General features: G+C 31.1%; 1 protein-coding gene across 1 annotated transcript; it reads right to left on the minus strand.

Moving 5' to 3' along the window:
- Positions 1–739: 739 nt before the first annotated feature.
- LOC105128693 (LOB domain-containing protein 29) lies at positions 740–1,798 on the minus strand. The gene is made up of 2 exons (XM_011030475.1): positions 1,479–1,798; positions 740–1,374 (listed from the first exon to the last, which is right to left on the minus strand). Exons 1-2 carry the CDS (start codon positions 1,755–1,757, stop codon positions 982–984), a joined length of 672 nt encoding a protein of 223 aa, XP_011028777.1. The 5' UTR covers positions 1,758–1,798; the 3' UTR covers positions 740–981.
- Between the last annotated feature and the right edge of the window lie 11,792 nt (positions 1,799–13,590).

Raw genomic sequence — 13,590 nt, forward strand, 5'->3', positions numbered from 1 at the left:
CAAGGAATCAACAAGCATTGGGAAACAAAACATGAAAAATGAGACTGTATGAAGACCATGTAGGCTTACTCCCAATGACCTAAGAAAGGTGAAGGGAATAATTTATTTTCTCGGGATCATTTATGCTTATGAAAATGAGGCACTCCGAATTCGAGGCATGAACGCATAATTTGTTTCGATAAGATCAAGTTTTCTTCATCTGGCTTTCAGCCATTTATGTTCCATAATCTCCTAAAAGAATGCTTACATAAAAATAACATATACTGTAATAATCAAAGACACTAGCAAAGCAAGCAAACCTCAGGAAATACTGGAGTCATGCTCGGAAAGCTCTGTATAGTTTATATGTGAGCTAAACTATGTAGGTTCAACGCTCAGATTCCAATCTTCTACAAGCATCTTATCCATTTCTTGAGAACAGGACCAGGTTTTCAACTATGGAGGTATCGGACTACTATCCATGCTATTCTCCTGGAAACACAGACAGTCTTGTATTAATTGAAGGCCTAAATCATGAATATATACTGCAATGAGTTATTGCTTATTTTTTCTTCATTTTATAAGAGAAAATGTTCATTAATTTAGATCACATGGGAGCTTTTTTTTCCACTGAATATGATTAGGTTTACCAAGGGAAAGTGTAAAAAAGGGAGACTAGGAAACTGTCATTATTAGGTCAGAAATCTAGGTCTTCATTAGGTCCATAAACAAGGAAAATCAGCAAGAAATAAAACCAGAATTTCTTAACTTCTTTCAGAGAATCCCACTATTATTATACCAATATCCAAGATTGCACTGGAATAAAGAAAAGGATAGTAGGGAGGATTTAGGGTTTCTGATTGTATGAACAATTCTAGGGTCCTAGCTAGCTTTTGTTTATAGCAACAAAGGTGCATATTTCAATGTATGCAGCAGCAATAACAAAATTGACAATAATCTGTCTTCACCAATTATAAATCTCCTGCGCCTTGGCCAATCTCTTCATGAATGTTGAGTATAGCCAAAGGCCATTGACTGAAGATCATCAGCATGTTGATAAGTCCATTGCAAGTTGTCTGTTTGCATGTCAAAGGATGACATGGAATGAGATGCCTCTTCAAAGCTATCAAATGAACTTGATGAATTTCCATAATTTCCCATGGAGTTTGGATCCATGATCCCATTTTCACAGTATGGCATGTTATTGGTGAGGTTATTTGGATTCAATTGCGGCACTGTGCTTGAATTTTCTGAGTGGAACCAGCTTTGCAGTTCATGTGGATAAGAAGGTTTTCCATAGTACTTGTCATTAGGGTTTGTGGTGGCAGAGCCATTTAGAAAGCTTTGAGCTGCTTGTTCCTTGAGAGAAGCCAGCTGTGCCTGAAGATTGACAACCTGCAAAGTGAGAAGAAATTTTAATAAATGATGGGAAAGAAGGATTTAATTAGGGTTTCAACAATCAATTAAAATAACATCGACAAGTTCAAAGGGTACCAAACCTGTTGTTGAAGAGCAAAAATGTGAGAAACACAGCCATAAATGGGATCTTGAAGCCTGGCTTGAGCTTCATATGAGATTGTGACTGCGGCTTCACTACGATCACTTACAGGAAGGTGAGCAAGCAACTTTGACACATTGCTTGCACCAAAAACTTTGTGGATTGCTGCAAAATGTTGAGCTCCTTGTTCATGGCAGAAATAAGGTGCAAAAACACAACCTCTCACACATTTTCTTCTCAAGAATTTGCAAGCTCCACAAGGTGAACCAGAACCTGTCATCTTGATAATTTTAGGCAAAGGTGGGTTTTGATGTTTTTGTGTTTCTAGGTCTTAGCTTTGTGCTAGCATTACCACCATATATGCTTATAAACACTCGAGGAGGAAGGGGTGAATCATATAATAATCAATAATTAACTACGACCGGTTCCCTTAATGGGCTACATAAATGATTATTTTTTTTCCTTAAAAAAACCCCTATTCCACCTTTCAATCTTAAATTTTTTATGCCCTCGAATGAGATTCCTTTAAACACCCTTTAATTATATGGCAAAATAGCTAGCATAAACCAAACCCATTTCTATTTGCTTGATGATCTATTGGAGCTTAAATTTCATTAAATGTGGTCCTTATGCACAATTTCCAGGTGAAATTAGATACTGTGACCTGGAAAAACAGAGGATCTGACTAGACAGTCAACAATGAAGTTAATTATGCTCATTTCCTTTAGCGATAGTACTCTTATATAATCACTAAATTATTTTCACTTTCCCATGGTAGTTTCGGTCTTACACCAAGTTAGCCAACACCATGCATCTTAATTGCAATAATTTCAGGCTAAGCTCTTATATAATATATTGATTACATGTGTTTTAATTAATCCCATACACTGAGATTTTCCCATGAATTTTAATTTCTTCATGATAATTGATCTTGGAACTTCAATTCTCCTTTGCAATCTGATTTCTATATATAGACTGAAAATAAATCGAGTATTGTATTCCATGAATGCTTTTATGCATGTGGAGAATCAAAGTTAATCTTCCAACTCTGCATGACATGAGAGTCAAGAATCAACACTTTCAGTCCGAAACAAAACAAAATCACCAACATCGGCGGTCCAGGCGAAGCTTCCTAACATGTGAAGAACACTTCTACTTCTTAATATATGTTCAGGTTGGAATATCATAGCATGTGCATGCCTCACGCAGTAATCAAATTACCTGTACGAACCAAGATAGAGTCGGGTTCGAGTTAGTTAAGGTAGCTGAACATGCTTGGAACCAGAATCCAATAACAGATGTTCGTTGGATTGATTGAGTTTAACAGGTCATGCTGATCTAGCTTCTATCTACCCAAAAACAAAACAAAACCAGTCCCATATAGAAGTTCTGACACATATTCTAGCCAATCAGGTAAGTACATTTTTATCAGGAAAAAACTATCAAGCTAGAAAACGATATTGATCAGTACAAATGTTGCAGAATAAAATCGGTTGTTTAGGCTAAGCTCAATTGGCATTTCACAACATAAATAATAAATACTAAAAAATTTTATATGTTTAGTTGCATAAATTGAGATAGTTTTGAAATGAATATCTTCTGTCTTTTTAAAATATGAAGTACAAGCCCCATATTTCATCTTAATTTGTCTAGTTTGTTCTTGTTCCAAGGCACTAATTAAGCGCTATTTTAATGATGTATTATACTCACTTCTACAAGCTAAAATCCTAGCCTATCATTGGTTAAAACCCTATAAATATGATGGTGATGATGGAGATTGGAAGATTATATTCCATCATTTTTTTTTTCTTTTTACATCGACGGATCCCAGGTGACCAATAAAAGGATTACACATAATATTATTTTTTTTTATAATAATCAAGTGTATTAATAAAAAAATAAACACGTATAAAATGACACCTAAAAAGTTGAATAAATGTTCATAAAAAAATAAAATGTATGCATTACAAATAAGATAAGAAAAATCAGAAAGAAACATGATAGAAAAGAGGAACCAAATTAGTGATGCGTGTATTTATCTGCATCCGAATACTAATCCCACAAAGAAAGAGATTAAAGCCAAAATGTTGGATAATTACAATCAAGTTCAAATTAAGTAGAAGGTTAGCTTGACGCTCAACTCCTTGCAAGGACATACAAAACTATAAAATAGTTTAATTCTAGATGATTGGCCGTTGTTCGATCGATTCTCTTATTGAGTTCATAAAACTATAAAATAGTTCTGAAACAAGGACATGTATTTTCAAAAAGCAAAAGATAAGGAAATAATGCTCCTGGTAAAATCATCATCATAATCGGTGACTTGGGCCTAATCTTCTTTTCTTAGCGACATCTTTGGTTCGAGAATTGCATTTTTTATGTAACTTGGAGTACTCGTGACTTCTCTTGGTTCTTAAAAAGATTTATCGTGATCATTTTGAGATTAAGAGGGTACAATCAAATTATAAGGTCTAATCTTGGTGTACAACATGTAATTAATTATTTGGAATATAACAACAACTTGCTGACCAAATGCATTGAGCAGGAAAGCTGACCAAACCGAGTGCTACAAGTTAATGGTAAGCAATGGAACTTTAACTTCGTGACATGGAAATGATCAGTGAGGATCGAAAATGAACAATTTTCAATAGTTTTTTATTTTTTTTTATTTTGCAATCTTTCAATAAGTTAAGCTTGAGAGCTTCGACAGGTAGGTGGCACAAGATCACTCAAACCAGATCCATTAGGGAAACAACTATTGTTATTAGGGAAAACATTAATTGGTGGATTGTGATTAAGGGATTCTTAACACTGATTAAGTACAGATAATCAGACCGTGGAGGAACAAGAAGAGAAGCATATATTCCAAGAATGAAAGAAACAAGGGATAGTGACACTGGAATAGAACACTTGCCTATAAGTGAAGGGCATATAGTAGAAAGAGAGAGAAGGCTTCCCCTTTACAGTCTCTGATTTGTTTAAGCACAGCTTGTCGAGCAATACTGTACTATTATCATTAACTAATCTTATATATATATAATCATTAATCACTTTCAGTCACTTTCTCCTGTCACACATAGGCACCAACATGTAGCCCTTTCCCAAATGTGCACTTAGGCCCCACATCCAACCCTAATAATGACACCCTAGCTAGCTTAACACCCCTACCCCACCCCACCCCTCCCCTCTGATGTTAAGGCACTCTTTTAGAACTTCTACTGTAATTGAAGGAAGTGAATTATTTGTAGTATCTCTCTGCAACTTATTGCTTATCAGATGATCTTAGCCACTTCCGAGTTAATAATGCTTAACAACTGTGCACAATACCATAATGTATGTATGCCACGGCAAAGCTTTTTGAACTATACAGTAAAATTATACTGTCTTCCCTCCTCATAATTAACCTTTCTAGCCATGAGTTGGTCACTTTACAGTTTTCCCTCCTCATAATTAACCTTTCTAGCCATTAGCTGGTCACTTTACAGTTTTTTTTTTTAGTGTGATATAAAATATTTCTTAATTATATATATATATATATTTTAAATGATTTTTGATAGGCTTCAACTTAATGTCTCAATGTTATATATATATATATTTAAAATATATATATATATATATATATAACATTGACACATTAAGTTGAAGCTTATCAAAAATCATTTAAAAAAAATATTAATTTAGTATTTTTCATGAAATTAAGTTGAAGCCTATCAAAAATCATTTTAAAAAAATATTAATTTAGTATTTTTCATGCAAAAATTAATTTCAAAAATACATTAAAAAATAGTTGAGCCGCATTACAAAAGACCCACGAGTTATGATTTCTGCTCATATGGCAGTGGTGGTTTTAGGTGCAATATTTAACTCTAACCCATTGAAATTCATTTAGGGAATTATGAAGGAAGCTGAGTTGAGTACTTGATACTACTGAAAAAATGAAGATCATATTTTTTTTTATTCATGTAGAATTGTGAACATCATATATATGTTTTATTAGATTAAATTGTGAACATCATATATATGTTTTATTAGTGAGTACATTAGACTATAATATTGATGTATCCGATGAGTGTAATTAGAGTTCTGGTGATTTTTTTTTCAATTCAACTATGTGTATAGTAAGTTTTTAATCATTTGTTCAATAGTGTGTTTCAGCTCTGGATTAGTGATTAATCAAGTAATGAATTAGATGTGTGTAATTAACAATATAAAATGACTCGAACGTTTGATGATAATTAACATGTCACTTCCAAAATCAAAGGTGAGCAGTGATTTTAAAAAATACATTAGCAAGGTTGGTTTTGTTAACATTAAGTAAAAACAATATGAGTTTACAATTAAAAATAAATCTAGAATTTGATTGAAAGAAATTAACTAAGAAATAAAACGTTCGTTAATTTATTAAAAGAATTGAAAGTAAATATGGCATTAATGAAAGAAATAAGTGCTAACGGGGTTGGACTATCGAGAATTTAAACCAAGGAGTACTCACTAACTGACAAATTAATTAAGGTGATAATATTGTTAATTTATGTTCAATTCCTTGGCTAATGTTTTTGTCTTGGAGGCTAGTGATAAATGTCCTACAAGTTGATCATAATGTGCGCTTATTATGTCTTAATAAGGGCTCTACATTGCCCGATTGATGGGATGCTCAAAAGTGACCTACAAATAAAACAAATTAAATACCTCCAGAGCGCATCATACAGTATAAAATTGCAGCAATTAATTTCCCACAATGGAACGTTCAAGGCAGACAAGGGTATGAATCCCATGGACCACTGCTGGAAGGCAGCACATGAGCTGGACGTTTCAACTGGGGTTCTTGCATGGCGTCGACCTCATTGGCAGCCATTAGTCCCACCATGGGAAATGGGCTATCAATCCATGTGTACTTGTTGGCCACTTGAGCAAGAAAAGGAAGAGTGATCTTGGAGACAAGAAGGCATGCTAAATTAATTTATGGAATTATTAAATTCACATAATCTCTCCTTTAAGACAATAATGTAGGAGGGGTTCAACTAATCTTAAAAGCAGCACACCATGAACTCATCTCTATAAACTTTGTTTAATCTTTGAATCCAGAATTTAAAATTACAAGAAAAACTCCTGGTAGACCTTTTAGCATTCCAAAGGCTCCCTTGTTTGCATTTCTTTTTCCAAAAATATAAAGCCTATCCCTGTGTATATACTGCTTCAATATCTTCCACCCCCTCCATTCTCTCCTTCCCCAATTCCCAAAGAAAATAATAATAATAATAATAATATAATAATGCTTTGTTACGGAGAATTAGGAATAATAATAATAATAATATAATAATAATGCTTTGTTGTTGAGAATTACGTGGTTTTGGTTATTTTTTAAAGTGTTTTTTATTTATAAATATAAATATTATTTTTAAAAAATAATTTTTTATACCAACATGCGTAACATGTAAAGATGATTCAAAAATATTAAAAAATAATTTTAAATAAAAAAATTGAAATTTTACCTAACCCCGGAATATGAAAATACCAAAAAGGAGCTTAGTTCGATATTAAAACATCCCTCCTTTAGCTACGCAGAAGGCCTAAAGAATTTAGGCGACTAGCTTCGTAACTACAGGCCTATTTCTTCTTCTTCTTTTTACCTTCTTTTTCATTTTTTATTCCTACTCGAAGGATGGAAGAATTTATATAGATATTCTTCTAGTTGAGCTGTGAGCTCCATGGTGAAAGACATGACTTCAGCTTGTAACCATGAACAGTACAAAATCATTAGGGAATCGTCGATGCATGATCCCCTTTATTTCTTTTTCTTTTCTTTTCTTTTTTTCCTTTTTGGTTCTTAATTGAGCTCCATTGTGTTCAGGCTATACAATGGGCCAGGATATATACTAGCTCCTGCCTTTTCATCAATCTTTGGTTATCATTCCAAGTGTGTCTATATATAATATACTTCTTCATCATTCCAAGAGTTGTGTCCAGAGAATTGATATAAAATCATTTTAAAACTCCTTCAATAATTAACTTAAGCTTTTCAGATGGTTTTTTCTCATCATCATTCCAAGTAAGCATATAAACCTTTCCATCAATCATTCATAGTTATATTTAGTGTCTGAGGAGAGATTATTTTTTAATATAATATTAAAATATCTTTATCAAATGATTAAATTTTTAAATTTTATTATACTTATTTTTTAATTAAATTAATAAAATTAAATAAAGATAGTGATAGGTTTATGTAAGATTTAGACCTAAATAGTTTTTACTTGAAATGGTTATTTGTTAGAGTACTAATATAAAATCATTTATATAATTTCTATAAATTTTTGGATTGTGGTGGTTTTTTATAATGAGTAATTAAATTATGTACTTAATTATTATTTTATTTCTTACAAAGAGAATTATTGGCTTTCCTAGTTAAGCTAGAGATATGTTACATCCATATTTTTTATCAAATTTAAATGCATATACTTCAATTGTTTATATATATATATCCACCCACTCTATCAAACCATGAAGATTTATGAACGTTTTATCCTGACATCTTGTTTCTCCTCATAGCTGGACTCTTTATTTTTATTTTTATCATGTTTTGCGTGATTTTGTGACTTGAATCTGATTGCCTCAAATCATGGTGTGTTCAAATTTGGATGTTTTGTGGGTTTATAAAATCACAACTCATGGTGATTTTTTATATTTATTACTATTATCGTTATTATCCTATGCATATATATATTTTTTTTTATTAACGTAGGTGTCCGGGTCAGCTTGCGCGTACCACGACGAATCTCACGGACCCTGAAATTAACAACTATGTAAGCCTCCAATGACCATCATATGAGCAACCAAGGATTCGAACTTGAAACCATGGAGGAAACAAACCCCTTAATCTCAAACTCTTACCATTTGGCCACCACCTAGATGATTTTTCTATGCATATTTTTATTCGTATTAGTCTTAATAGGCGGTGTTATATATGCTTCTACTTATAAAAAAAAGGACGAATTCAGTTTGAGCTAGGCAATGCCAGGGCCAGGTTCTAAAAAATTTCAAAATGACTGTAGAATTTTTCAGAAGAGTCATGTGAAAATGACTCCTCCAAAATAAAAATGTTACCCTTTCGGCCCCCAATAACCGGAGTCTTGATTCGTAACATTAAATATATATGATTAATGCCATGGATTGTACTGTATACAGATAAAAATAAATTGTAATTATATATCTTGGTCCAAATCGTGAAGGGTCCAAAGTAGCATATTTTTTTGGTGGCTTACAAGGATACACCTCATACAATAAAAATACAATAAAAATATGTTTGAAATGATAGCTGTAATTGTGTTTTTAAAGTATTTTTTATTTTAAAATATATAAAAATAATATATTTTTTTATTTTTTTAAAATTATTTTTAACATTAATATATCAAAATGATTAAAAAATATCAAAAATATATTAATTTAAAAAAATATTAAAATTTTTTAATAATATTTTTAAAATACTTTTAAAACACTGCGCCAAACAAGCACTGAAAAACACAACCATTCCATTATTCAAAACACTGCGCCAAACAAGCACTGAAAAAACACAACTATTAAAGGACTTGTTATTTTAAAACTCATTATACCTTTTCTGTGATTGAAACCTTCTAGTAAAGATGCTTTTAAATTATAATTTTTGAGTGCTATCCCTTCTTATTTTTCACTCGAGATTAAGTTATGTATATATATATATATATATATATATGATGTTTCTATATATATGATGTTTCTATATATATTTTTTCTATTTTTGTGCAAATTATGGATGAGAAGACACTATATAAACCTAAACCGAAGAAGAAAACCTTAGCTCCATGTATATATAATATCAATCTCAGGATTCTAATTTCAAAAAAGAAAAAAAAACATTTTTTCACCATCAAACTTACCCCATGAGGTTATTCAATAGAAGATTGTTTGTCGTATTAAATAATACAAGCGCAAATATTATTTTTTAAGGTACAAAGACTTCTATTTTGTTGTTATTCGAAAATGATCCCAGCAAGGGACTTGCCGAACTCTCATGTGATGAAAACTTTTCTCCTTCAAAATTGAATTATATAATATATAATCTTCGGTGAAGCAAACACTCCCACCCCTACCAAGTTAAATAAAATTAATTAATTAAAAAAAAAAAAACAGGAGTGTAATAAAGATGAACTTGGTCGATTCCTCGGGATTGCTGTGCACGTGCCCCATAGAATATACACGCATTCACCGATGCCATCCATCCCTTGATCCTGATGCTGACACGCCGCACGAGTGGTGATCTTGATTCTTTTTTTTTTTTAGTTTTATTATTATTAAATAAATAATTGTACATTTGTCCCCATAATTCACCAGCTTCCACTTCTATCGCCACGGTTTTGCACGTATCTAATTTTGCTTTTATAATTTCAAAATGTTTGAATTTTGCTCTTTTCATAAATTTTTTATATTATCCATCAAGAACACATTTTGAATTTTATATTATCACATTTAAAGGTAATTTGACAAAAATAAAATGAGAAAACACACAAAAACAAATGGAGAAAGATGAAGTTTTCTTTTCTAATACTTTAAAATTAGTTTGGGATCTTAGGTATCTTTATTAACATTTATAAGCTATAATTTTTATTATATATAAGCATTAAATTTGTTATTTATAATTATATTTTCTTACATAATATCAAAAAACATATTAATAACACTTATTTATTAATTATTTTGTGCTAGAAAAAATAATTATTTGAACTACTTATAGCTAGTGAATAATTTGTGTTATAATATTAAATATCTTAATTTTTTTATTTATCATCAATTTTTTTATGTTGAATTATCTCAACTTCATGATTTAGAACACGCAATAAACATGTAATCTAGATATATTTCATGTTTAAATTACGAGTTTCACGTGTTAACCTAGCTTTGATCAATATAATATTTTTTTATTTGTTGTTATTATTTTTTTAAATTAATCAAGATTTAGCTTAATTATTAAAAAAAAATTACTTCTTAAAAACCCATAATAGTCTCATAATTTTTTTTAGTTGTCATATTTATTTTTTTAATTTTTTTTCTAGTTGTTATCAATTACACGGGTCACTAAACTAGTATAAAAATAATGAAGGAATATCGGTGAATCTATGGGTGGAGATGATGTTTACGAAATAGGAGCCATAGTACCTTATGAAATTTGAGCAGAGCATGCTGCAAAACGATAAAGTAAAGGTCACACCGGCAATAAGTTTGGTAGGACAGCGTTATATAATTAATTTTGGACCGACAATGCATAAAAAAAATCAAATCGAGATATCAACTCGAGAACTAAGAAGCTTACAAGACATGAATGAAACGAAAGTTCCAAGATTGGTCAAATAATCTTTGCACAGATTTTAATTACTCAAACCAATTATGTCCTTTTCGTTAATTTTTCTTAATTAATTGTGCTTGGAAGCCTTAATTAACTTGCCTTTGGATGGTTAAAATTATTGATAGCAGAATAGAAGGGTTCTCGTGAGATAATATTAATTAGCACAGCAATTATATAGTTAAACAAGGCAAATATTTACTCGCTCTATTGAGTAGAATCACGGTTTTACCAATTATATGAGTACTATATATATATATATGAACCTCTTTGTTATATAGTCACTTGCATTTTGAAAATTTTTACATGATATTTTAATAGTTTTGGAAATAACAAAATCAATGGAATGTGTTACATGATTAAAAAACTGATTTCATCAATAATAAAAATAAAACTAATAATTTTTAATAAATATTTGGTTTTTTATTTTAGTTTTATTTCTTTTAATTTTTTTCTAGCTTGTTTATTTGAATTTTTTTTTCTAGTTTGTTTATTTGATTTAAAAAACAATATTAAAGAAATTATGAACATAATTATTGACGGATTAAATTTATAGGAAAGTTCTAAAGAGTTAGAAAAAAAAACTATATGAAATGATATTCATTGTTACGAACATAATCATCAAAGGACTAAATTTTTTATAGAGTTTCAGAGAGTTTGAAAGGAAATTGCATGACCTTACTATTAATAATATATCAATTACTAACAATTTCAATCTATAGTAATACAAAATAAATTATTGATAAAATTATAAATAGTTTTCTTTATAAGTAATAAAACATGCTCACCAATAGAATTACTGATGGGATAATAACGATAAATGTTTTTTGTTCTACATGCTTTTTCAGTCTATAAATCGATCAGTGTTTATATTATCAACAAAATGACTGATATAATAAAAATCATTAACGATAAGTCTTTTGATGAATAGTAACTCTCTAAGAGTTTATAATAAATGTTTTTTTTAACAAAATTAATTTTTAAATATCAACAAACAATCCGTTAGTAATATGTAAAATTTTGATGGAGATTGTGGTTGAATTAATTAAAAAAAAATCCTTACAAATGAGGGGTGCTTACACGTAAATAGATGAAAACTCCCAATATTACTTTGCTCACAAATCTTACTATATACACACATGCAGTAATTTGCATTGTAAATTCTCATCACATTCTACCACATGCATATGTAAGTTATTTAAGTAAAGGGAAACGTATAAGCCACAACGTTAGGGAATACACACGCACGCACATATGCCTCTTGCTAATCTCTATAATTTAATTTAATTATTAAAGCAAAGAATTGGGTAGAAGTAGACAAAATTAAAAGAAATAAAAACCCTAAGAATCTACAAGTGCAAAGCCACGCGAGGTATTTCTTAATTAGCTTAGCTCACACATTAAAAACTAATGTCTTCTTGTAGCTTCAAGGAGAACATTATATGGTGACCATGGACAAAGATGGAGCTGGAAAATTGATGCTGAAATGTGTCCCTCTAAGACCAGTCAAGCCGACACCCAAGTTGCATATGGGGCCATTGCACGTGTGTGGATGATTGCAGGATTATCTAAGGGTTTTCTTTATTGAGTCCATGAATTTCTTGCTCTCAGTCTGGCTAGAATACTAGAACTTACATTCATTGTTTAATTGATTTGGTCACGCAAATTCTCTGAGGTATCAGGCATGATTACAATGTCTTAATCCAACCCATCTCAGCCCTAGATCACAATGCAATAATTGTGTTGAACTTGGAAGGGATCTCTTGCAAAACATGGGGAAATACATCATGCATGGACGTTTTCTGTAAATTTGAAAATCCTAAACCGAAGGTCAAGTCCCTGTCAAGACCATGCTTGTAAGGAATACTGTTTAGGCGTTCAAACATCAATTTCGATCCCGACAATAAGATTGGCGACGAAAATGTTATTGCTTAATGATTGAGAAACATCGCTAGAAAGCTTCATTTTCAAACTTATATTAAAACCTTGTGATTAATTATATAATATATAATCTTGTACATACTATATAGTTTAAATGATGTTTCTAATCAACACATTAATATAAATTTTGGATGTATTTTGAATGGGGGGCAATTTTTCAAAGTCCAAGCCCCGATCTAGGGACTGAGTAAGCTCTAAGTTGTAACACACAAGGACAATGGGGATGTCATTTCAATTGAGTCGATAGAGGATTATTATTGATTATTTTGTTTTTATCTTGTAAAATAACTAGTGATCAATAGGGGTTTTCCATGACTTAGACCAGTTTATACTTTATATGTAAGAAATCTAAATCACAGGTGGAGACAACATTGGAGGAACTGAGGGTAGAGTTTGTGACACAAGGTAGCTTCATTCGGAGGATTCTTTGACCAAGACAAGAGTTTAACCTGTAGAAATGTGGCTTGTATGGTCCTACAAGTTTGTCACGATATATTTGAGTGAAGAAGCTTAGCTTAAATTCAATTCAAAGCTTGGAATCCATATGGACTTGACTCTTGAGCCATGGAAACCCCACAAGAACCCTAGCGAAGAGGGAAAATTAAGAAAGGAAAAGAAAAGAAACTCTCTCTTGTCACATACACATATACAAATACATATGTAGACAATTTACGAGTTGTCTTAACATTCTTAATTTACTTTTGAAGTACATTGCTTTCTCCCGACCAAAAAAAAACTTGTACACTACTTTTCTCTTCCCAGCCACAAAAGAGCACATACTTTGTTTGCAATTCTATATTCT

This window comes from Populus euphratica, unplaced genomic scaffold (genome assembly GCF_000495115.2).
Source record: "Populus euphratica unplaced genomic scaffold, PopEup_1.0 scaffold11.1, whole genome shotgun sequence".
In the NCBI taxonomy this organism is placed as follows: domain Eukaryota; kingdom Viridiplantae; phylum Streptophyta; class Magnoliopsida; order Malpighiales; family Salicaceae; genus Populus; species Populus euphratica.